Source organism: Alexandromys fortis, unplaced genomic scaffold (genome assembly GCF_014885135.2).
Source record: "Alexandromys fortis isolate MF-2015 unplaced genomic scaffold, M_Fortis_MF-2015_v1.1 scaffold_1, whole genome shotgun sequence".
Lineage (NCBI taxonomy): Eukaryota > Metazoa > Chordata > Mammalia > Rodentia > Cricetidae > Alexandromys > Alexandromys fortis.
The window spans coordinates 14,866,865-14,893,495 of NW_026067927.1; the positions used below are offsets into that span (position 1 = coordinate 14,866,865).

The 26,631-nt window shown below is 45.2% G+C and overlaps 1 protein-coding gene across 2 annotated transcripts; it reads left to right on the top strand.

The window, feature by feature from the left end:
- Positions 1-640: 640 nt before the first annotated feature.
- Mlkl (mixed lineage kinase domain like pseudokinase) lies at positions 641-24,238 on the top strand. Of its 2 annotated transcripts, none has more exons than XM_050144400.1 (11): positions 641-998; positions 3,663-4,083; positions 7,786-7,880; positions 9,203-9,386; positions 13,479-13,576; positions 15,580-15,715; positions 16,220-16,304; positions 19,057-19,208; positions 19,949-19,998; positions 20,285-20,425; positions 22,615-24,238. In XM_050144400.1, exons 2-11 carry the CDS (start codon positions 3,665-3,667, stop codon positions 22,644-22,646), a joined length of 1,392 nt encoding a protein of 463 aa, XP_050000357.1. In that variant the 5' UTR covers positions 641-998; positions 3,663-3,664; the 3' UTR covers positions 22,647-24,238. The 2 variants fall into 2 exon arrangements, with proteins under 2 accessions (XP_050000357.1, XP_050000358.1); XM_050144401.1 differs by lacking the exon at positions 641-998 and adding an exon at positions 1,024-1,117.
- Positions 24,239-26,631: the final 2,393 nt, after the last annotated feature.

The following is a 26,631-nucleotide window of genomic DNA, read 5'->3' on the forward strand; positions in this document are numbered from 1 at the left end:
ACTCAAACCATAGCCAAGTTTTGAGATCACCTTAGAGAAAAAAGGAAGTGACTTCCCCCTGCTTGGGAAGCCTCCCGTTCCCTTACCCAACTGCCACCACTCCCCATCTCCTGCCCCAGGATTGTCCAGCACAAAGCACATGTAGGAACCTCCTCCATATTTCTAGGGCTTATTCCCATTTTTATTTGCTGCGTTTGGTGTGTGCGTGCGCGCGCGAGCATTTGTGTGCCAGGGCCTGTGCACATGCGGAGGTCAGAGGACAACTTGGAGCAGTCGGTTCTTTCCACCCTGTCATCAGGCTCACTGAGCCATCCCATCAGCCTCTCTTTTTAATTTCTATTTTGCTGGACTTCCAGGCCATCCCATACATTGGTTATCAGGGCTCCCTGTAATCTTAATTTTCCAAACCCTAAATTTGAGGCCCAAGCAGAGGACCTGGGAGTACTCAGAGTTGCCTTTTAACGGATTAGGAGAAAGGACCCAAGTCAGGTAGGCGCTTCAACTGGGAGCTGTCCAGAAAGCGGGTGTAGGAAGCTGGCAGAACACCAGCAAAAGTCACAGAGGAACCTGGGGGAGGAGTATCAATCCCGCACCGGTTTCCGGAGGAGGACTCTGGACAGAAATAGCTGTCCAACAGGTTGGTTGGGAGGACTCCGCTGTGACATGATTGCGTCGCCCCAGCTTTGACTTTCGGCGGGAACAGCGGTTTGTGCGAGTCCCTCGGAGGCACCGGGAGCGCTCAGGCTGCACCGCACCGAGGGAAGGGGCTCTGGAGACCGGAGAACTGCTCCGGACTAGGGTGCATTCTCTGCTGGGCAGAAGACCGTGGTCCGGGAGCAGCGGGAGACTGATCCTACTGCAATTGCGCGTAGGACAGAGGGGACAATCGACCCTGCGATCACCAGGGTGAGCCCGCAGGGTCGAGTGAACTAGGAGCCGCGGCTGGAGGAAGCGGGGAAAACCGCAGAATCACAGATTTGACTTCCTGGAATTCAGGGGTGAGTTGGTTTCGATTCCCTGACTCTGTTGGAGGGGCTGTCTGTCTGCAAAGATCTTTGCTTGCCTTCTGTCAAAGCAGGACGGAGCTCGAGGAACGGGGTTTGAGAAGAGGAAAAAGGTAGGGACCCTGCCCAGAGGTGCTGAGTAGGTGGGTACTCGATAGGACAATCTATTTCCAGGACAGACGATTCAGGTTTTTTGTTTTGTTTGGGTTTTTTTTTCCTTTTTTTTTCTTTTTTGTTTTGTTTTTGTTTGTTTTTAGAGACAGGGTTTCCCTGTATAGTCCTGGCCATCCTGGAACTTACTTTGTAGACCAGGTTGGCCTTGGACTCACAGGAATCTGCCTGCCTCAGCCTCTGAGATTAAAGGCAGGCACTACCACCACCCTCACCCCCCACCCCAAACGGGATTCCAGTCTTTAAATATGAATGCCCACTTCCTTTTCTAGGGCCCATTTCATGCAAGGATAAAGTAATCTGATGTAATGTTTGTAAAGGGAAGTCTGTTTTTCAGACTGTTAATTTATTTATTAAGACAAGGTCTCACCGTGTAGCTATGGCTGCCCTGGAACTCACTGTGTGGTCCAGGCTGGCCTTGAATGCATAGAGACATCTCTCTGTGCCCCCCAAGTATTGAATTTAAAGTTATGTGCCCCCAAGCCCAGATATGTCTGATACTTTTTTAGTGGGGGATGGTCAGGCTTAGAGTAAATTGTTATTACTACTTCCAGATTTTTCCCCTTTGCTCTCATGCATCTAAGGAAAAGTTGTGAAGGCAATGTGTTCTGCATCTGGGAATGGCTGGGCCCTGAGATCTACTAATTTTCTTTAAGAGTGCCCTGACAGTCTGTAGCGATGGCTCAGATGTAAAGAGTACCCTGATGTTAACACCCGTGCCTCCTGCCCAGTTCAGTGGAATTCAGTGAGCAAGGAAAACAAAAACCCGTGGATTGCCACGTACTTAGTTTCAGTTTGACAATTTGGGTTCACTTTTTTTTTTCTTTGAATTTTCAAGGCAGGGTTTCTCCGTAGCTTTTGGTTCCAGTCCTGGAACTAGCTCTTGTAGACCAGGCTGGCCTCGAACTAACAGAGATCTGCCTACCTCTGCCTCCCGAGTGCTAGGATTAAAGGCGTGCGTCACCACTCCCGGCCCTGGGTTCACTTTTTGACTCGTGTTTTAAAGGCCATACCCGGACTTTTACACTAGTGTTGGGGAGCCAAGCTCAGACCTTCAAGTTTGTTCAGCAAACACTTTATGGACTGAAAGGAAACACTCTTTGACTTCCTTGCAAAATTTAAAATCAGGAGGTCTGACGTGAAAGTCCAGATTCCTGGCTGCTCAGGTGAAACTGAGAGACCCTTTGTCCTTGCAGAATAGCAGGGGTCAACCTGCTGAGTAACCTCTGCGTGTGTTTAGATGAAGCTGGAGTGTGTTTAGATGAAGCTGGAGTGGTTTCCTCGACCATGAACCCAAGGGCCAGTGTGGGCCTTTTTTCTACAGGATTTGAAGAGAGGATGTGACTGGTTGGACTCTTCCATGTGTCTGAAACAGAGAGGCACCAGGATAATGAAGTCGAGGGTGGCGAGGTCATTCTGAGATACAGATCAAGAGCCTGTCTCAAAACAAAACAAAAATGGAGAAGTGAAAGATAAACCGAAGGGCCACGTCACAGAAACTAAAAGGAAGCCTTTCAGGTTTATTTTTTTAGATTTATCGTATTATTTCTTGTGTGTGAATGTTTTGCCTGTATGTGTGTGTATGCACACATGTGCACCATGGGCATGCCTGGTGCCTGCAGAGGTCAGAAGAGGGCACTGAATTTCCTCTGAAAGAGCAGCACGTGCTCTTACCCACTGAGGCACCTCTCTGGCCCCAGGAGCTTCTCTTCTCTTCTGCACACTCAGAGCCTTAGCCAAGGCTCGCCAAACACTCTACCATGGCGCTATAATCTCAGCTTTGGGTTTTCTTGGAGACAGAAGGTAGCTGGGGTTGGCTGTGAACTCGTGGTCCTTCTGCTTCAGCCTCCTGGGTGCTGGGATTTCAGCAGCAGCACATCTGCCTGGAAGTATACTCCTTTGCAGCACTGTTCTAAGGCAACTCACTCCACTGGTTTGGGCTGCCTGCTTGGCCCCTGAAGGTATTTCTAATACTTCCAAAGAACATCTGTGTTATAAGCTAGATAATATGACCAAAATACCCAAAAATATAATGGCTCCCATACAGCTGAAACTGCATCTTAAATCACACAGTTCATAGCAGAAATTCTGGCAACAATGGCAGCTTTCCTCCAAAAGCAACTATTCAGGAACCCAGGATCTTTTCCTTAGGGTACCAGTATCCCTGAAACCCTATCCTTGCAAACCTGTCTCATCCTAAAGTAGCACAGATCCCATCCACTCACGACCCATAGTTAGGTGCTAACCACAAGGCCTCTCAGAGTGGCAAGAGGTTGAGGATATAGTGCTAGCTGACCAATACTTCCCAGTTCAGGCTCTATTACAAGGACAGAATAGATTTGGCAGACAGCAAGCTCTCTCTGCCTTACGTGGCGGAGGCATCCCCTTTCTGGCACTGAAATCATAGATACCCTTGACCCTCAATTAGCTGAGTAATAAATACACCCAGGATTGTGGGATTTCAGCCAATCTGTGGGTCTCTTCCAGGTATGGATAAATTGGGACAGATTATCTCCTTAGGCCAGCTCATCTATAAAAAGTGTGAAGAAATGAACCACTGCCAGAAGCAGTGCAAGCGTCTGAAGGAGCGTGTGCATGGCTTGCTACAGCCTCTCCAGAGGCTCCAGGATCAAGGAACAAACAATCTGCCAGAGAACATAACTGAAACCCTGGACAAGTTTGAGACTGCCCTGCAGGAGGCTATGCAGCAGATAGAAAAGTTCAACAAGAAGTCCAGTATTTGGAAGTTTGTAACTGCGGGCAATGACAAGATACTCTTCCTTGAAGTAAATGAGAAGCTGAGAGATGTCTGGGAGCAGATCATGCTGTGGCTTCAGGTTGGTCAACAGAGCTCTGCTTCAAAAGCATCCTGGCTGCAGGAAGATCAACAGGATGCGAGAGAGGATGAGTGAGTATTCCAAAGACCGGGAAAGAATAAATGGGGTTTGGGGGATGAAGTGGAGGAACAGATGGAACCAGGGAGCATCTTAGCCTCACTTTGATTTGTCAAAGAAAGAAGAGGAACATGGAGGAGTTTGAACAGTTGCATATACTTGTGACTGAGAAATCCTGCTGTATGATAGAGGCTAGTGAAATCTGGGGAAGACTTTGTGGAGGAGGGGACACATTGTTACATGCTTATGAGTCCCCTTTGCTTCTCTGTTCGCTCTTTGATGTAATATATGAAATTCTAATTCATATCTTACCATCTTGGCTTCTATGGGACTCTTTTTCTTGAAGTGAAAATCGTCCAGTAAAAAGAATTAAATCAACAAACTAAGGAAATGTGGATTGGGTACAGCATGCACGATACTGTTCTAAACCTTAGGGATAAACTCATGGAGCGTAAAGTCTGCTGATAGGAAGCTAACTTTCTCGGAAGCCCTTGAAAGTCACAAGGTAGAGTAATGCTACACAAGAATTCAGAAAGAATGGACAAGACAGACATTTCCATGTACACCTTGACTAATTCATACAGAGATGAGATTGCTCTTGTGGCAGAATGTCAGGAACGAGACCTAGCTGAGCTATAATCTTTCAAGCCTCTACTTGCGGCACATCCACTAAAAATAGCCATCCATCTGGTAAAGCTCAACATGGAGAGACAAAGGCATACGGTCCGTCCTCTATGTTGCTATGACTGTATCCAGCTACTACCTGGAAGTCAATAACTCAACCTACCTGAGAGTCAGAACGGAAGCAGGAACTGAGTTAGGAGACCACATTAGAGGGTAGATGAGTTAACAATAGCTAGAGCAATAATGGCTCCCCTTGAACGTCACGGAAAGCCAGGCTCTAAAGAAGTGAGGCACGGACGAGCCTGCATGTAGAGGGTGAGAGTTGAGCTTAGGCCACCAGGAGAGGAAAGATAAGGGAAACAAGGAAACAAACATGAGCTTCTTGGACTTATGATGACCCAGTGATATGAGTCACAAACATGGTTAGCTAAGCGTTAAAAGAGGTTTGTAGGAAAGGAAAAGAAACTGATACAAGATTAACTTTTTTTTTTTTTTTTTTTTTTTTTTTTTTTGGTTTTTCGAGACAGGGTTTCTCTGTGGCTTTGGAGCCTGTCCTGGAACTAGCTCTGTAGACCAGGCTGGTCTCGAACTCACAGAGATCCGCCTGCCTCTGCCTCCCGAGTGCTGGGATTAAAGGCGTGTGCCACCATCGCCCGGTCAAGATTAACTTTTTATCAGGCAAATTACAGGCTGGTGGCCACAGACAGCTGTTGGTCTGTGCTATGAATATGTTTTATTACCATTTTTCATTACCATTAGTGATTAAAGAAACTGTTTCAGCCAATGGCTTACTAGAGTAAAGCCAGACTGGAAGTTCAAACAAAGTTATAGAGAGAAGGTAGGCAGAGTCAGAGAGACACCATAAAGCTGCCAAAGGAGACAGATGCCGGAAAGCCAGAACCTTACCAGTAGGCCACACCCTCGTGGTGATTCACAAATTAATAGAAATGAGTTAATTTAAGGTGTAAGGGTTAGCTAGGAATATGCATAAGCTATTGGCCAAACAGTGTTGTAATTAATATAGTTTCTGTGTGATTATTTTGGGTCTGGGTGGCCGGGAATGAACAAGCAGCCTCTGCCTAAAAGCCATGATACGGCCTTTTATGAGATCACTAGGAGAGTTCCCACAATAGTATCACGAGACATAGCCTGGCCTAACTGTGTGCCAAGGGGCATGGAGGCATGGACTAGGCAGGACTATAAATGTATCCTAGAGCTACAAGGGTGGAGGGGGCTTATCAGGTCTGTCCGAGAGAAAAGATACTTGGGTGTGGGGGAATGGCCTGAATTCTTTGATAGAGAAAGCACAGGAGTTAGAGGGTCTATAACCCAATACTGAGAGTTGGGCAGAGAGAAAGGGAGCAAAGAGGTGAGCCGGGTAGTGTCCGCTTGACACGACCTCCAGTCATCTGGGAAGAGAGACCTTCAACTGAGAAAATGCTCCATCATGTAGGCAAGTCTGTGAGGAATTTTTTTTCACTAATGATTGATGCGGGAGCACCTCACGCACTGTGGGCAGTGCTACCCCTGGGTTGGTCGTGCTGGCCGTACAAGAAAGCAAGCGAAACAAGTCATGGAAAGCACGCCTGTCAGTAAGCCATGCTCCTCCATGGTCTTCGCTGCAGTTCCTGCCTCTGGGTTCCTGCCTTGAGCTCCTTGCCCTGGCTTCTCTAGATGAGAGACTGTAATAGGTAAGCTAAAGAAGTGGAAGTTACTTCTGATCACGGCATTCATCACAGTAACAGTGCCAAGACCAGAACAGAAGCACACGTGGACACACCCTTAAGATGCTCGAGCTCAGAGGAGTAACTGTCCTATTGCTCTGATATGGGGGTGATGATCCATGCTCAGTCAAGTTGGCAGACAACATCGAAGTGGGACAAGTGAGGAGAATCTTAAGCAAATTAATTCTTTGTGTAATAAGAGAACCAAGACATCTGTAATCCATTCAAATGCCCACCATCAAAGAGAGAGAGAATCAGGGATTGGAGAGGGCGGTCATATGGTAGTATAGAGAGGTTGGTTCAGCTAGAGGGCAGGACTGACTTCCAACCTTTCTGATCATCAGAAAATGCCCTTCATGGTGGCAGGAACCATGTGGAAGCCATTAACCTGGAAGACAGGACTGACATCCTGCTCTGCCCTTTATGTTTCGGTATGGGTGATGCATTCACAGGGCACCACATACAAAAGATTTTTTTAAACATTTATTTATTTATTATGTATACAATATTCTGTTTGTGTGCATGTCTGCAGGCCAGAAGGGGGCACCAGACCTCATTACAGATGGTTGTGAGCCACCATGTGGTTGCAGGGAATTGAACTCAGGACCTTTGGAAGGGCAGGCAATGCTCTCAACCACTGAGCCATCTCTCCAGCCCCCAAAAGATTTTTAAAAGGCCCAGAATAGCTGGGTATAGAAGTGTATGCCTTTAATCTTAGCATTTGGGAGGCAGAGGCAGGAGGAAATCCCTGTGAGTTCAAGACCATCCTGGTCTACATGATGAGCTTCAGGACAGCCAGAGCTACATAGTGAGATCCTCTGGGGGTGGGAGCAGGGGTGGGCAGAAAGGCCCAGCATAAGGAGTTAATCCTCCCCTCATCCTTGACCTCAGGGGACCTCTTTTACATCTCAGACACAGTCTGTATTATCTTTTTCCTGCTCTCTGGAGATTTACATGTATGTATTCTGATTCTTCTTCTCAATATATAATCTTGAGTATTCTTCCAAATAAATTTCCATAGGTTTCTCTAGTATTCCTTGGTATATATGGACCAGATATATTGAACATGCAAATTATAGCCAATTGTTCACTGTTATAATTTCATAAATGAGCATCTTTGTGTGTGTTTCAGAATAACTTTAGGATATAGTCCCAGTAATGAAATTACATGGGTAATCACTGAGTTGAAGGCAATGATCAAAGAGATCCACACAGCCAGACTTCAGGGCATTTCCTATGCATTTGAAAATAGAAAAATGAGTATTAACGGTAGTATTTCCTGCCATATGATTATTTAGAGTTAAAATCTGACACCTTGGTGATTTTAATTAGCATTTTTGTTTTGATGCACATATACTTTTTGTTTAGGGCTTGTATCTTTAAGCAAAGAACAGAAAATCTGCAAGCTCTCTGGATGAAGGTGAGCATTGACGTGGAAGAAATCAAGGAAACTCTGAAACAGTGTAAGTTGTCACATGCTCTGTTGCAGTGGATGCTCCCGAATTAGAAGTTATCTGTTTGCTAGGAACTCCAGCCTACTCTGCTCCTGCCCTGTTCCGTTTTCTCTGCTCACAGGTTTGGGGATATGGAGAGGGATTTTTTTTTTTTTTTTTTTAGCTTACTACTCTCAGGTCACATTCCATCACTAAGGGAAGTCAAGGCCGGAATTCAAAACAGGAATCTGGAGGCAGAAACTGAAGTAATGGAGAAACTGAAGTAATGGAGGAGTGCTACCTACTGGCTTGCTCCTCATAGCTTGTTCAGCCTGCTTTCTTATAACACCTAAGACCACCAGTCCAGGAGTGGCACTACCCACAGTGAACTGGAGCTTCCCACATCAATTGTCAATCAAGAAATTAGGCCAATCTGGTATGGGCATTTCCTCAACTGAGGTTCCTTCCTTCAAAATGACTAGCTTGTGTCAAGTTGCCATAAACCTAGCTGGCCCTCAGATGAAAGAACGATTTGTCCAAGTCTATCTTGATGAACCAAAGTATTACCATTACTTGCAGGAGCATGGGTGAGGAGCTGCTTATGAGAGAATGATGATCTTGGGCACTTGAATGACCTAAACCCCACACCCACACACACACACACACAAGTTACATGAGCAATAACTTAGGAAAGCTGGATAGCTGGTCTCCTACAAGGGTCTCCTCTCACCCAGCAATGATTTACTAAGCAAGAGACTGCTGTGAGCCCTGTACGTTTCTAGAACTTCCTCAGTCTTGTAAGTTTCCTATGAACTCCACGAACTTCTGAGGAAGAAAATGCATCAGTCTAGGAGGGAACAGTCACACAACTGACAGCAGTATAGTTGCTGAGCTTGAACTGTCTCTCTATTTGGTCTGAAAAGACTGGACATAATGCCAGGTCCCTAGTGTTAAGATGTGTGGCACCAGGAGTAAGGAGAACTCCAAGATAAAAGAGACTGGCATTAAAACCAGAAAGACAGGCAAGATTGAAAAAGGAGGCTAGAGACATAGTTCAATAATAGAACACTCACCAAGCACACACAAGTTCCTTGGTTCAATCATAAGAAAAAAAAATAGATTGGAAGAGGAGGTCAATGAAGTACACAAAACAACACTACCAACCTCACATGTGTCTCTACACGTACCGCAGACACAGAGGACCTTCTACCCGGAGTTGAGTCCACTGGAAGCTCTAGCCAGGACCAGTTTTGGTTCATGGTGTGGAGCACCACCACCCCCGTCACATCACAAAGAGGCCACTTCCCTGACTACACCTTTAGCACACTGACTTTTTGTCTCCTCTGTCTCAGGCTCACTACAACCCACACAGAAGAACCCACAGGAAAAAATCAAGGAGATTGAGAAGGAACATCTTACCAGCTCTCCATGGACTTTACTGAAGAAAAATGACCTCAGCACATTTTACAGAGGAGAGTATCACAGATCGCCAGTTACCATCAAAGTATTCAACAATCCCCAAGCCAGAAGTGTCAGGTTGGTAAGCTGCAGCTTATGACTCTCATACGTGTATCAACATTTATTCTCTGTAACTTCCCAAGGAGACAGCTATATTTTCCCCATTATTAAATGGGGGAATCAGGCTCTAAAGGGCTAGATGACTTAATCTGTATTATTAAGAAACAGAGGCTATTAGACTGGACAATTGGTTCAATATAGGGCTTGTTGCTCTTACAGGGGACTCAGGTTCAGTTCTCAGCACCAACATCACAGCTCACAAACATCTGTAACTCCAATTCCAGGGGATTTGACACCCTCTTCTAGCCCACAGGTGCCAGGCACACAAATGATACAGACATACATGCAGGGAAAACACTTGTGCACACAAAAGGAAAAGAAACAGACTGGCGTTGAGTAACTTTCTACCTCAGCTCTAAAACTTTCCCCCTTGTACTCATGGATTTATGTATCATCCAGAATTTATAGTCTTTTCTGGACATAGTGGTGTCACCCCTTAAAATCACAGCACACACGAGGCAGACACAGGCAATCCCAGTTCAAGGCCAGCCTGGTCTATATATAGCGAGTTCCAGACTAGCCAGACATAGAGACCTTATCTCAAAACAACAACAACAAAATTTATTACCTCATAATCCTGCTTCTCCATTCTTCATCCTCCCCCCCCCCTTTTTGGTGTGGTGCTGGGAATTCTACAGACAATGATTACAGTGTTTTATTCTTGTTTTCCTGTAAAATATACTCTTTGGTTATTCTGTTATACAGTATTGATTTCTCACAGGTGACAAAGTGGCATGTCTATTGGCCACTTGCCTCACTTTCTTGACTCAGCATCATGGAACATGAAGTCCTTTTATTTGAAGTGGATGGATATCTCAGACCACATTTTGCCTATTTCCCATGATGTAAACCATCTGCTTCCAACTGAAAACAATGCCACCATACATAGCCCTTAATGAATGTATGGCAATTTTGAGGCACTGGGAATTGAACCCTGAACTTCACACATGGAGGCAAACACTGCCACTGAACTACACCCCAATACTTGTATAAGAATTTTTTGACTGTAACTCCAGGATAGGAACTGTTGGATCATAGGCTCCACATACCTAAGTTGGCTAAGTACTCCCAGGAAGCTTAGAGGGGGTGGATATGGCTATACTCTACCTGTGGTGCCTGAGAACGCCTATGTTTCATGTCCTGACTGATTCCTGGTGTTTCTAAATTGGATTTATCCTTGTAAAGTGAGATCAGATATGAAAGCGTTTCTCCATTTACTAATACATTTGATCACTTATTTATATGTGCTTAACCATTGCAGTTTTTAAAACTTTATTTACTTATAAAGAATTTGAGCCAGGCATGGTGTGGCACGCCTTTAATCCCAGCACTCAGGTGGCAGAGGCAGGTGGGTCTTCGTGGGTTCAAAGCCACCCGGGTCTGCAGCATGAATTCCAGGACAGCCACATCTACCCAGAGAAATCCTATCTCAAAAAAAAAAAAATTGGTTTCATTGTGATTTTTTTTTGGGGGGGGGGGTTCAAGATAGGGTTTCTTTGTACCTTTGGATCCTGTCCTGGAACTAGCTCTAGTAGACCAGGCTGGCCTTGAACTCACAGAGTTTGTTTTTCGAGAAAGAGTTTCTCTGTGTAGCCCTGGCTTTCCTGTCTCCTGTATAGACCAGGCTGATCTAGGAATTACTGACTTCTGCCTCCTGAGTGCTGGGATTAAAGGTGTGCACCACCACCGCCCCGCTTTCATTGTGACATTTTATTTTTTTTATATGTATGTTTGTGTAAGTACATCTGAATAAAGGTGCCCACGAAGGCCAGAGGCAGCAGATTTCCATAAAACTGCAGTTACAAGTAATTGTGAGCCACCCTACGTGGGTGCTGGGAACCATTCAGTCCTCTGCAAGAGCAGGATGCACTCTTTTTTTTTTCTGGTTTTTCGAGACAGGGTTTCTTTGTGGTTTTAGAGCCTGTCCTGGAACTAGCTCTTGTAGACCAGGCTGGCCTCGAACTCACAGAGATCCACCTGCCTCTGCCTCCCGAGTACTGGGATTAAAGGTGTGCGCCACCACCGCCAGGCTGCACTCTTAACTGAGCCATCTCTCCATCCTCTCATTATGGCATTTTCAAATACAATTTGGGCCGGCCGGTGGTGGCACGTGCCTTTAATTCCAGCACTTAGGAGGCAGAGGTCTGTAATTTTCTAGACCAGCCTGGTCTATACAGGAGACAGGACAGCCAGAGCTACACAGAGAAACTCTTTCTCAAAAAACAAAAACAAAACACAAATCAAATACGATTTGGTTTTCCCTATCTTGACTCCCTCTCTTGAACCCTCCTCTCCTCAGTAGCATCCCTTTCCAATTTCGTGTCATGTGACCTCTTGCCCCTTTCCTCTTCTCTCAGCACCTCTGTCCACTATTTACATACATGCACACGTTAGAAGTTCGGATCTGCATGTGACAGAGAACACATGATTTTTGTCTTCCTGTATCTCGCACAGAGGTGAGTGCACACCCACGTTTAATGCTGCCACACTCACAGTAGCTATTTTTTTTATATATACGTATTTATTACATATACAGTGTTCTGCTTGCATGTATACTTGCAGGCCAGAAGAGGGCATCAGATCTCATTACAGATGGTTGTGAGTCACCACATGGTTGCTGGGAATTGAACTCAGGATCTCTGGAACATCAGGCAGTATTCTTAACCTCTGAGCCATCTCTCCAGCCCTCACAGTAGCTATTTGACTTGCTTTTCTGTAAATTACCTCTTCATATCTTCTGCCTTCACATTTGCAACTTCTGGGTTTTTTTTTTCGCCTGTATTAAATGTTTGTGTTATTTTATGCGCTTGGACAATTTTTCTACATGTATGTCTGTGTACCGCTTGCATGCCTGGTGTCTGCAAAGGCTAGAAGGTGATACTGAATCCCCTGGAGCTAGAGTTATGGGTGGTAGTGAGCCAACATGTGAATGCTGGGAATTGAACCCAGGTCTCCTGGAAGAACAGTCAGTGCTCTTAACCTCTGAGACATCTCTCCAGTCCCCAGCTTTATTTTTTAAGTTTATGTGATATTATCAGTCTTTTTATGTGATATTATGCAGGGTCTAGTTTTCGTTTTATCCACAGAGTAAGCAGTTTTCTCTGTATTATCTACTAAATCACCCATCCTTTTCCCCGCTGATGGGCATCACCACACTTATCGTATAAGTTTTTGTATAAACATCAGTCTAGTTTCTATATCTCTGATCTGTCCCAAGGGTCAATTTATCTGTCTTTGCATCAGTGAACGTACTGATTGGGCCTTTGAGGGGGGGTGGGAGGAGTCTGTTGATATTATTACTAATTTGTCTTGTAGCCCTGGCTGGCCTGCAACTCACAAAGATCCTCCTGCCTCTGCCTTTGGAGAACTGGGGTTGATGACATGCAATCATGCTTGGCTTTGTTAAATTTATTCCTAAATTTCTTGCTATTTTTTACACTATTGTAAAAGAAATTATTCTCTTAATTTTGTTTTCATATTTTTCATTGCTAGCAAATTTGAAATAGTCGATTTCTATATGCTTTGGTTCTGCTCTGCCTGCCTGACAGATCTTGGACAAATATCGTTTTCTCTTGGAGCCTCACACAGTGAGAAGTAGCAGACTGGGCTGAGTTAGTGGGTGCTGGGACCCTCTCTAATAACTGATGCCCACATTCCCGAGGCCACATTCAGGAAGGGATTTTTGTTTATAAATTTTCAATTAATTTCCTTATTTTTGCTAATCAAGAACACACATCACAGTTATTTTTTTCAGGACATTTACTACAATAAAATATGACTAGTAATAAAAACTCAACATCTTAATTTGCTATATAAGTCACAAAAATACAGTTCTATCAAATACCAGATAATACCAAATAATAGGATTAAGAAATACTATCATTTTTGTGACAGACACGTAGGGAGTAATTCTGCATCTGGGAAGTTAGACTGGTAGCCAAGCCCATCAGCGATTCTGGGATCCGACGGTGTCTCAAGCCCCTACTCCATCATACATTCTCTGGGGGACCGGCAGAGTCTGGATGCTAATTTCTCCTCTCACTCTCCTAGTACAGTGAGGCACGCTTTCCACAACGAGATCACAACCATGAAGAAATTTGATTCTCCCAACGTCTTGCGTATATTTGGGATTTGCATTGATGAAACGGGTAAGGAGCCTTCCGGGATTGGTCAAGCTTTTGACTGCCTAGAAGATGCTGTCTGTGTTTTAATGTGTTACTCTTTTTTTTTTTTTTTTTTTTTTTTGAGCTTTAAAGATAATTACAGATTGATAGGTGAGCATTTAAGAGGTTAGAAAGAGAGTTGTGTCATCTGAGTTAAGCATGGAGGTCAGCCACATGGTGGACAAACAGTCACATGGTGGGGAGGAAAACTTTAGAGACGTAAGAAAAGCTCAGGTACCAGAGGAAGTGTTCCTCACCTCCGGCCAGCATCCTAAAGAAAGACAAGAGCCAGGCCTTTGAAAGGCGGGCAGGCCCCAGAGACTCAAGGTGGCACTGTGTTACATTCTAAGGGCAGCTCCTAGGGTGGCAGTGAGGGACAAAGAGACAGACTCTCTACTGGGCAGACAGACAAGGAGAGGGCCATGACTAAGAGACAGACACCCTGATAGGCAGACAGACAAGGAGAGGGGCCATGACTAAGTCAAAGAAGACAGACTCTGAAGACGGGCAGCTCTTTCCTCACTCTCCTGACCGGACTCGAGACCAAAGCCAAAACAGAGACTTGGCAGGAGGGCACGTGTGACTTCACGCCACACCTCTCCAAACGCTGCTTTACACGACAGTTGTGAGCGAGTAATCCTGTCTTTGTTCCAACCGACCCACCCCAAATTAGGAGAGGAAGACTCTTCAGAAACCTTAAAAACCCAGCCCAGGAGAAAAGACTGGTTTTCAGACTCTCGAGTCAACTGATTTGCAGAGGAGAGGGTGTTTCTATGTGCTTACTCTCTACCTCCACCACACACACCTGCCCTCTTTCTCTTCCTCAAGCCTCACAAAAGCCATTCCTTACAGCTGACTCTGCCTGCTGTGTTTGAGATCTTCCCCACTGCTACCTGTCTCAAGAGTTTTCCTGCCCTTTAATTCTCTGACAGAGAAAGTAAACCCCATCAAGACCCCTCACTGGTAGCAGTGAGGTTATTACCAATGTTCACTATTTCTGTGTTTCAAGGTATAAGCTCCCTTCTCCTTTCCACTAACGGAGCTGTGTCTCCCCTTCCCTATCCATTGAGAACCCAGGGGCTGCTTGTTGAGATGCTAGCCTAAGGCAAGGGTATGTTTTGTTTTCTTTCTTTTCTTTCCTTTTTTTTTTGTTTATTTTTAGACAAGTTCTACTTAAGTAGTAGACCTGGGACTGGCTCCATTGACCAGGGTGGATTTGAACTCACAGAGATCTGCCTGCCTCTGCCTCCTGAGTCTGAGCGCTGGGATCAATACAATGGCACACCACATCCAGCCCCTTAGGTTTTCATTGGTTTTTTTTGTTTGTTTGTTTGTTTTGAGACAGGGTTTCTCTGTAGCTTTGGAGCCTGTCCTTTAACTGGCTCTTGTAGACCAGGCTGGCCTCGAACTCACAGAGATCCACCTGCCTCTGCCTCCCGAGTGCTGGGATTAAAGGCGTGCGCCACCACCACTTCCCGGCTAGCCCCTTAGTTTTTAATGTGACTTTAATTGCTTCTTATCCTTTAGCTAAAACTAAGGGTTACGGTGGCTCCATTTCCTCTCGCAGCATGGAAGTCCCTGCTGTTCATTTTTGCTGTTGTTGCCTAGAGAGAGGACAGCAACATCTCCCTTCTGGAAACTACTCCATAGCCTCAGTCCAACCTAATCTGTGTGTGGGAGGGACAGACTGGTGAAGAGTTTGGACCAGAAGTCAAAATCCCAGGTCAGAGGCTGGAAATGAAAGAAATAACTCCTCCAAGGAGAGTTAAGTCCCCCCAGCCATCTCCGAAGAGAGTGTTACTTCAGTTTCCTTTAGACTGAAATGTTGTACTTTAAAGTCAAGTTGGTCTTAGGCTGGGGGAGAAATGAGGCTTGCTTTAGAGCAAATGTATCACTACAGGAAGAAGCTGAGAAGGCACTTGTGACTATGGGAGTCCTGAGTGAGGCTGGGTCTTCACCTCCGTCTGCCTCTTTTCCTCTTTTCCTAGTGAAGCCCCCTGAATTCTCCATTGTCATGGAGTACTGTAAACTTGGAACCCTGAGGGAACTGCTGGATGAAGAAAAGGACCTCCCTCTGAGTGTGCGCATCTTCTTAGTCCTGGGAGCAGCCAGAGGCTTATACAGGTACCAGAAGGGTTAATTAAGCACCTCAAAGAACTGGAGGAGGCAGGGCGGTGGTGGCGCACGCCTTTAATCCCAGCACTCGGGTAGAGGCAGGCGCAGGCGGATCTCTGTGAGTTCAAGACCAGCCTGGTCTACAAGAGCTAGTTCCAGGACCGGCTCCAAAACCACAGAGAAACCCTGTCTCAAAAAACCAAAAAAAAAAAAAAAAAAAAAAAAAAAGAACTGGAGGAGTCTAGCCAGGCAGTAGTGGGGTGCACCTGTAATCCCAGCACTGAGGACCACACTACTAATGCTCTCGGAGGTGATGGGAGGACGGGCCAGAAGCTCCAATTTCCCTTCCTTCCACTGTTTCACTGCAAACTCTGGTGCTGAGCAGGTGCGTTTCTCTAGGTTGCCCACAGAGAGCCACCCACATGAAAGGCAGGGTACTAGCCAGCCTCATTATCCCACTAAACACTGTTTATGCCAAGATCATTAATACACCCTACCTTTGGTTGTCATCAGGCTACACCATTCAGAAACATCCCAACAACTGCACAAAAACATCAGCAGTTCCAGCTTCCTGGTAGCTGAAGGCTACAACGTAAAGGTGAGCACGTCCTCCAAGGTCTCCTTGGGTTGGTCAGAGCTTAGCTATGGTTGCTGCCTAGAAGAGGGTATTGCAGAAAGGCCGCGCCTTCTTATTTCTCTCGAACTGAGTGCACCTCTTCACCTGCTTATACAGCTTTCTGGGTGCCCACTACAGAACAAACTCTGCCCTTGCCTCCCTCTCGGATGTGCCTACCTTCCTCCCACCCCAGAGCAGGGATGAGCAAAGAGCCATTTCTCTTAGACATTTAGACGCCACTTCTCCATCACTGAACACCTACCAGGGCATCTACTTATGATCAACTGGGCATTCAGATTCAGAGGATTGTCGTGGGCCACACTTGTCATTTGAGGTGACTTACAAGGCTTCACAGGGAGCAAACCTAGCTAGCAGCATCAACCCCTTCTCTCCAGTGTGGGACCTCACATTCATCCAGGCTTTGCTCCTACCAGTGGCTAAAGAAGGAGGCTCCCATTGGGTGGGTATGGAGTCATCCAGATTTCGAAGTCTCATGACTTAAAGTAGTCAGTGTCTCATAACTTTATAGACATACCTTCCAAGAGCCTGCAAGGGACAAGCTAGTTCCTATGTATAATGGTTGCTACAAAGTACACCATGCCTGTTAGGTATTTATGCCCCCCCAACCCCTACCCCAAAGCAATTTGTATACCAGCAATAATTTTTATAATTAGGTGACTAAGAAGCATAGGTTGATGGTCTACCTGTATCAGTTTTTCAGGGGAACAGAGCCGATGGTTAGCTGAAAATCTACCATGACTTGTTTCATTTGCTCAGAGGAAGAAAGGGGTTTATTAATTCATTGTCCAACGCCCTAAAATTACTAAAATTGTAAAGGAATGTTTGTCATTCATGGATACTTTCCTCTCTCTCTCTCTCTCTCTCTCTCTCTCTCTGTTGTTTGTTTGTTTTTTTGAGACAAGATTTCTCTGTAGCTTTGCTGCCTGTCTCCCAAGTGCTGGGATTAAATGGGATTAAAGGCATGCGCCACCACCACCGGGCTCTCTTTCTCTCTTTTTAATTTTTAATGATGGATACAACTGAAACTAAAGCTGCTGACAGAACCCTATGATCTAGCCCATCTCTTATCATTCCTCCAACTTGACTTTGAACTCCCATCTGGCCTTGAGTTTCAGAGCTGTGTTCCAGAAAATGTCCATGTTGGTGACCCTTTTGTCCAAGGGGATATCTGTGGAGAGCCTTGAGGACATGAGATGATTGCAGTCATAAACTTTCACCAGAGACTCAATCTGACCTCCGGGTGCTTTTCTTCTTGCCCATGACTGCTGTCACTCTGTCAGAGGCAACTGTCAATCCCAGGCACCTGAGCATGGCTATGCCAGGGAGGGAGGGCCAAGGTGCCGTCATCAACATTCTTTGCTATGGCAGCCTTATATCCATATTAGCATCCAGCCAGGATGAGTGCCTCTTTCCCAAGTTCTTTGAGTTTGCTCATTGTCTTAGTTAAGGTTTCTATTGCTGTGAAGAGACACTATGGACACACCAATGCTTACAAAGAAAAACACCTAATTAGGCGGCTTGTCATGGTGGGACTTGGCAGTGTGCAGACAGATATGGTGGAAAAGTAGCTGAGAGTTCTACATCTTGCAGGCAACAGGAAATGAGCTGAGACGCTGGATGTAACTTGAACATATATGAGACCTCAAAGCTTGCCTCAGCGGTGACACACTTCCTCCAACAAGATCACACCTACTCCAAGAAGACCACACCTCCTAACAGGGCCACTCCTTTTGGAGGTCATTCTCTTTCAAATCACCACACCCATTTCAACAGCAACCAACTGGCTCCCAGCACACAGGTGCACAGCTTGCTCTTCCTTCCAGCCTCGTGCAGACAGAGCCTTTCTGCCTTTCAGATGCCTTCCCCACCTAAGTGTCTTCTGCTGTTCTGTTTTGTTTTTTTGGAACAGGATCTCACTATATGTAGCTCTGGCTGTCCTAGAACTTGCTATGTAGACCAGACTGATCTTGAACTTACAGAGTTCACCTATCTCTATCTCCTGAGTGCTAGGACTAAAGGAATGTGGAATCACACCTTCTGCCATCTATCTGTATGTCTCAACTTTTTCTTGACCTCACCCTTAGATTTGGGTACCTGGCTGACTGTGTCAGCCTGTTCTCTTTCTGCACACTGATGATGCTAATGTCAGCTCCACGGGGAGCAAAAACATGCGCTCCCTTTAGTCATGCAGTGACATCTTTAGGCATGTATGACTTCCGGGGTGACAAAGATAACTCACACTTTTCATGCAAAATCCAAGCAACACCGTGCGAGGACAGACAGAACAAAGGAGTTCCTCCTGCCATTTCTGCAGCTGCTCCTGGGGAAAATCAAGCCATGATGGAGCTCTATGGTCCCTCCCTCCCTCGCTGATTGGAGTTGGGTCTTTCACCATGAAAGCCCTAGACCTAGCAGTAGTAATAAGTACGTTCAGTCAGTAAACTTACCAAAGCATGCAGGGACCTTATAGCCATTGTTTCAGAGACTCTTCCCTACCACCCATCCCATTCTATTGAGAAGAGCTGTCCCAGAGAAGAGCTTCTCTTTGGTTGGCACAACATGATGAATTGAACCTATCATGTCAAACATAGCCTTAAAGCACCATTGGAAATAAATCCCCTAGGGAAAAAGCCACCCCAGCTCCACCTTCTACCTCCCCACCCTGGGGCTTGCCGTTTCGACATCTACCTCTAACTCATCTTTCTGTCTCTAGCTTGCAGGATTTGAACTAAGTAAGACGCAAACTTCCATCAGTTGGAAGACAAAACACACTAACGCAGAGAGAAACCATCCAACGGCATATATCTCCCCTGAGAGACTGGAAAATCCGTATCATAAATATGACAGACAAGATGAAATATATAGGTGTGTGCATGTTTTTGTACAAATTCTCACTCAGGCAGGAAGGACAGTATAGTCCCCAGTGAACTCCGCTTCTGAGGACCATCTTAACTCTGTTGAACAGGGGGCCGGGGTGCAGGTCAGTGGGGAAGTACTCCCTAATGTGTGTAGGTTCTAGCTTTGATCACGCAGTGGGTGTGGTGGGGTGTTGCCTGGAGTCAGGCAGTAACCAGAAAATTCAGTGTTTTCTGAAATGGCTCAAGGAGCATGGGAAAAGAAATGTGTTACATGCTTAGATTTTTGGTTTCATTTTTTAAAAGATTTTACTTATTTCTTTATTATGTATATAGTGTTGGCATCAGAGCTCACTACAGATGGTTGTGAGCCACCATGTGGTTGCTGAGAATTGAACTCAGGACCTCTGGAAGAATAGGCAGTGCTCTTAACCTCTGAGCCATCACAGCGACCAGAAAAGGGCATCTGATCCCCTGGAACCGGAATTACAGATAGCTGTGAATTGCCATCTGGGTGCTAGGAACAGAACGCAGGTCAGCAAGTGTGCTAAACCATCTCTCAAGCAATGTACGGAAGGGTGGCTTGCACAGGCCATGACACGTGTATGAAGTCCAGGCAATAGCTTTTTGGGTCATTTCTCTCCTCCTACCTCTACTTGGTTTCTGGAGGTCAAATTCAAAAGAGGACGGCACGGTGAGTTCTTTGCCCACTGAGTTGGGCCACCTGATAAACCCTTGATTTTCTTTCAGCTTTGGAATTGTGCTCTGGGAGATTGTCACTGGAAAGATCCCATTCCAAGGTAAAGAACATGAAGGCTGGCCCTACTGAGGTTGTAGTTGGATCAACCTTCTGAGAGACCAGAAATTCCCCCTTAGTGCTGCCATAGCCACTTGGTTAATGCAGGGATTCCTTGAACCGGTTAGGAGAGTCTCTAAAAGCTCTGTTGTTTCTTTGTTTATTTTCCTTTCCTTTCTTTTCTTTTTCCCCCCATGTTTGAAGTCCCTTGTTCTAATCCTATCTATCAATGTCCAGAGAGAAGTACGTGAGTGAAAATGAAGCCACTCATCCTCTCTCTTCCATGGTAGGTTGTGATTCGAAGAAGATCTACAAGCTGGTAGCTGAGGGCCAGAAGCAGGAGCCAGTGGGTGAAGATTGCCCTAAGCTATTGCAGGAGATCATTGAGGAGTGCAGGGCCTATGAGCCCAAACAAAGGCCCTCTGTGGATGGTAGGATTCTTATGAGGAGTGGGTGGGTGGGGGTGGTAGAAGGGTGTGGCAGGGATGGGAGGAAAAGAGGGAGGGAAAACTGTGGTTGGTATGTAAAATAAATTTAAAATGATGGATAAAAAAAAAAGAATGCAAGCCACACGTTTATTTCACAATTGTAAAAGTTGGGGTTTTTGTTGTTGTTTTTTCTTAAAGCTCCAGGAGAGAAATTCACACCCAGGGGTAATTCTGGGTGTGCCCCTTCAGGGGACATTTAACGACTTCTGAAAGCAATTTTGGTTGTTGCAATTCAGGGCAAGGGGAGGCAGGGTGTGTATTCTTGGCATCTAATGGACAGAGGTTGGGATGCTATTCATAGGACAGGGCTAGAGGTGTACCTTAGTGGGACTGTGTGTGACTAGTGGATGGGAACCCTGGGGTCACAGTCCCCAGCAGCACACACACAAAAGCTTAACATGGAGCCATCAAGTGTATAGGACATCCCACCACAAATAAGAATGATGTAGCCCAGATGTCAGCAAGGCGGGGCTTCAGAGATGGAAACAGGTTACTTTTCTCAGGCCTATTTCTTTACTTCCTCCCTCCCTCCCTCTTACTCCTTTTTTCAGCATCCTTGGAATTATTTCTTTGACTTACTTAGACGTTTTCAAATACTTTTTAAAAATATTCATTTATTTATTATGTATACAGTGTTCTGCCTGCATGTGTGCTTGGATAACAGAAGAGGGCACCAGATCTCATTACAGATGGTTGTGAGCCACCAGGTGGTTGCTGGGAATTGAACTCAGGACCTCTGGAAAAGCGGCCAGTGCTCTTAACCTCTGAGCCATTTCTCCAGCCCTGATTTAGCCTTTTTTAAGGTTTTTTTGTTTGTTTGTTTGTTTGGCTTTTTTTGTAGACAATATCTCACTGTACAGCTCTGGTTATCCTGGAATTCCCTATGCAGAAGACCAGGCTGGCTTTGAACTCACAGAGATCCACTTGCCTCTCTCTCCCAAGTGCTAGAATTAAAGGTGTGTGCCACCACACCTGGCTTATATACTTATTCATGTGTGTGTGTGTTGTGTGTGTGTGTGTGTGTGTGTGTGTGTGTGTGAGAGAGAGAGAGAGAGAGAGAGAGAGAGAGAGAGAGAGACACCCTCAAGAGGGCATCAGCTGTCCTCTATGCATCTTCACCTGTTGAGAGCTGAGCTGATTCAAGGCTTTCCCTGAGGTTTGGAGAAGGACGACAATTCCTTCTCTAAAGCCAGGAGTAAACCAGGCGGTGGTGGTGCATGTCTTTAATCCCAGCACTCAGGAGGCAGAGGCAGGAAGATCTCTGTGAGTTCAAGGCCAGCCTGGTCTACAGAGTAAGTTCCAGGACTGGCTCCATAGTTACTGAGAATCCCTGCCTCAAAAAGACAAAAATATAATATAAATAATATCATATCATAAACATAATAACCAGAAATATTCTTTATAGAGTGGGTAATGGCCTGTGGCTTGGGCCTTGGGAGAGCTGAGGTTTCAGATTCTAAGAACCCAACTCTTCCCAGTGTACAGGGATCTGGTTATCAGTCTCAAGCTTTTGTGTGCTTGGTCTGTAATGTTCTTGAGATATCCCTTGTGCAACGTTATTTGATTAGCTTCTTGTTGACTTTGTCCCAATGTATGATAGCTGCTGACTCTGTCCCATGTCTCCCATGGAAACAACATATAAGATGCCGCACTACTTAATAAGTTTCCTTGGCATAAGACATAGCTGACACAAGCCCTCCCACTCCCAAACTTTGGTATCTTCTCTACTTTCTATTCTCTTTTCATCTGATCTGGTCCTCTCTCTCAATACCCTGTCACTGAAGAATGACCAGGTCATTCACTTTTTCTTCTTGAGGCAGGGTCTGTTCTTGAGCCTGGGGGCTTCATATTCTCAGCTAGCCTGGAAAGTCATCAAGCCTCAGTAATCCTTTTGTCTGTGACCCCCTTGGAGTTGGGGTTACAAATGTTTCAAGATTATAGGCACACACATGATGCCTCATTTGGGATTTAGGTTTTCATAGGTGGTGTATTAGGGGTCTGTGTGTGCAAACAGTTTATGCACAAGCCAGACAAACAGTTTCTGTGTATTTTCTATTGTAGACATGCGTTTGTGTTTCTAGCTTGGCTGTCACTAACTTGCTCTTGTCTACTTTCTGTTCATTCCTTCATAGAAATCTTAGACAGACTGTCTGAAATTAACTGAGGTGTGTGTGCAAACCTAAACGGAAGACTCCCTGGACAAGAAGCTGGAAGAGAAACAAACTGGACATTTGTCTTTCATATCTGTTAGTATCAAGTTTTGCTAGGTGCAAAACTTTTTCTTTTTTTAAATGTAGTCTCACCATGTAGCCCCTGTTAGTTGGAACTTGCTATATAGAACAGACGGAGTTCAAACTGAAAGAAATCTAGTTTTGCCTCTTCAATGTTGGGATTAAGGGCATGGGCCACCACACCTGGCAAAGTTCTTATTTGTTACAAATAGAAAGCAACTCCATGGGGCTGGAGAGATGGCTCAGCAGTTAGGAGTACCGGTTGTTCTCCCAGAGGACCCAGGTTCAATCCCCAGCACCCACATGGCAGTTCACAAGTCCTGTTCCAGAGAATCTGACACCGCATACAGATACACATGCAGGCAAAACACCAATGCACATAAAATAAATTATTAAAAAAAGATTAGAAAGAAGGAAAACAATTCCAGCCTAAAGTAGTGGCACATGCCTTTTATCCAGCACTTGGGAGGCAGAGACAGGTGGATCTCTGTTTGAGGTTAGCCATTTACATAGCAACTTCCAGGACAACTAGGATTGCATATAGAGACGGGTTTCAAAAAACAAACAAACAAACAACAAAAACAATTCCAGCTATAAAGAATTCCCAGTATTTCTAAAACTATATTGCTAAGATTAACTGCAGATTATTTATGAAAATGATTTTATGTCCATGGCTCTTTTCATGATTTGAGGGATCCTATCAAGAAATGGCCTCTGTTTCCCCAGCATTTGAATCTGAGCTGGCTAATGGCTTGATTGTTTCAACAGCATGTGGAAGAAGGAACAGTGGACCACTTCCAAATCTAGGCTTTAAAATATTCCCTCCCTCTCGTGAAACAGTGCCCACCCGTGCACAAGAGTGGTAGGCATGCTGGTAGATGAGGAGGACCTACACAGAGTGGCGGCAAATGGTCCCATCTGAGTTCACGCTAAGCCAGCCAGTCAGCCTGGCAATTGACCCAGTTGCATGAGGAAGCCCAGTTAAGATCGAAGAGCTACCCAGCTGAGCCTACCCCACTGCCAATTTACAAAAACATGAGCTCAATAAATATATCCCTGTCTTAAGCCGCTAAGTTTTGGGGTGTTTGCTACACAACGGTAGTAATAGTGAACCCTCCGCAACCCTTCCCTTTGCCCACTGAACTAAATACAAAACTTGCTGTTTGGATGTCCATGGCCTGGCCTCTGATCACGTCTGACTTTGTACATCAGGTCCCAGAGATCTCCATATTGTTGTGATCTAGGGACCAATGATGTTGTTCAGTGATGTTGTTGTACAGAGTACTTGTACAAAGCCCTGTGTTTGATGCCCAAAAATCCACTTAGTGGTAGGTAAGGCAGAAAGATTAAAAGTTCAATCATTGTCTGGTGGTGATGGCACACACCTTTAATCCCAGCACTCAGGAGGCAGAAGCAGGCAGATCTCTGTGAGTATGAGGCCAGCCTGGTCTACAGAGATAGTTCCAGGACAGCTAGGGCTGTTACACAGAGAAACCCTGTCTCAAAAAACAAGACAAAACAAAACTTTCAGTCATCACTGGACGGTGGTGGTGCACACCTTCAATCCCAGCCCTTAGGAGGTAGAGGCAGGAGGATCTTTGTGAGTTCCAAGCCAGTCTAGTTTGGCTGGTCTACAGAGTGAGTTCTGTTCTTCTGTCCTTCTACAGAGGACAGCCAAGGCTACACTGAGAAAACATATCTGGAAAAACACACACAGCCAGGCAGTGGTGGCACATGCCTTTAATCCCAGCACTCGGGAGGCAGAGGCAGGCGGATCTCTGTGAGTTCGAGGCCAGCCTGGTCTACAAGAGCCAGTTAAAGGACAGGCTCCAAAGCTACAGAGAAACCCTGTCTCGAAAAACAAAACAAAACAAAACAAAAAAGAAAAACACAAAACAAAACAAAAAAGTTTAATCATCTTCAGCTACATAGTAAATATGAGGTCCCACAATGACCAGGATCAGGACAGCTAAGAACAGCATACCTCGGAGCTGGTAATTTAGAGACCCAGGCTGTTTGTTTCTACCGATTAGAGCAATAAGTATAAACTTCAGACCTAGGCCCATAGAAACTGCAGTATCTGGTGAATGTGCTAATCAGATCAGGAGCCATTAGTTTCCCCCCTGACTGTTTACATAGGTTGTTTCCTGGTTACCCGGTGTCCTCTGTGCAGGCTGGGAGAAAAGGTGTGCACCACCACTATCCAGGTTGATGGGGTTTTAAAAACGATTTATTTTCATTATTTCTATTTATGTGTAGGTGTGTGTGTGTGTCTGCATGTGGGCACATACATGACACCATAGTTTCCTTCAGAGATCATCAGAGGTATCAGATCCCCTGGAGCTGGAATTACAAACAGGAGATGTCTTACATGGATGCTGGAAAACAAAGTGAAGAGAAGCAAGTGGTCTTAGCCACTGCTTTAGGGCTTCTATTGCTGCAAAGAGACACGGTGACCATGGAAACTCTTACAAAGGAAAACACTGAATGGGCTGTCTTACAGCTTCAGATGTTTAGTTCATCATGGTGGGACAAGGAAACATGCAAGCAGACATGGTACTGAAGCCGAGAGTCCTACCTCTTTATCTGCGGGCGAGAGGACGTGGTGTGAGACACTGGGCGTGGCTTGATCTTATAGGAGACCACAAAGTCCACTTCCACAGTGACACAGTTCCTCCAACAAATTCATTCTAGTCCAACAAAAGTCACGCCTCCTAATAATGCTATTCTCTATGAGCTGATGGGGACCAATTACATTCACACTACCACAACCACTAAATAATCTCTCCAGTCCCTTGTTTTTGTTTTTTTTTAGGACAGGTTCTTACTCTGTAGCCCAGACTGTCCTGAAACTCACTATGTACCCAGGCTTATTCTAGTTGATCCTACTGTTTCAGTTTCCTGAATGCCAGGATGATAGGGGTGCGCTAACACAAAACACCACGGCACATAAAATATAAATAAATATAAGTTGGTACTGACCTTGGTAACAAGTTTAGAGGAGAAAATATACAAAGTATCTATTATTTATATTGTCCTCTACCAATTTTACTAAAAATTGGCTGCTGAATTAATAAACTAAAAATGCAGCAATGTAATCTGTGCCTGAAGTTCTGATTTTAAAAACATAGCTGGGTGGTGGTGGTGCCCGCATTTAATCCCAGCACTCAGGAGGCAGAGGCAAACGAATATCTCCAACCTGGTCTACAGAGCTAGTACAATTTCAGAAACATGTTTGAAGAATCTTTTTTTTGTTTTTTTCGAGACAGGGTTTCTCTGTGGTTTTGGAGCCTCTCCTGAAGCCAGCTCTTGTAGACCAGGCTGGTCTCGAACTCACAGAGATCCGCCTGCCTCTACCTCCCGAGTGCTGGAATTAAAGGCGTGTGCCACCACTGCCCGGCGTTGCCCGGCGTTTGAAGAATCTTATGTGATGACTCCCAAGAAATTTTATTGGAGTAATTTCAAGTTGAAGAAATTGTACAAATTCTTTTTTTTTTTTTTTTGACCATTGAAGACAAGCTGTCCAACCCTGTATGAGAGAGAATAAATGAACTGAGTTGTCTCATGGCTCTTACAGACTCCAGAATTCTGGGATCAACATTATCAATATCATTGATAAACTACTATATTAATTAATAAAGTCTTAGAGAAAAGCGGAGGACGTCACTTTTTTAAAATAATATTATGTACACAGTGTTGGCATCATCTCTCATATAGATGGCTGTGAGCAGCCGTGTAGTTGCTGGGAATTGAACTCAGGACCTCTGGAAGAACAGTCAGTGCTCTTAATCTCTGAGTCATCCCTCCAGCCCGAGGAAATCACTTCTAACATTTTCACTTACATTAGAAAAACGGACGGAGGGGCTGGAGAGATGGCTCTGCAGGTAAGAACATTGGATGCTCTTCCAGAGGACCCAG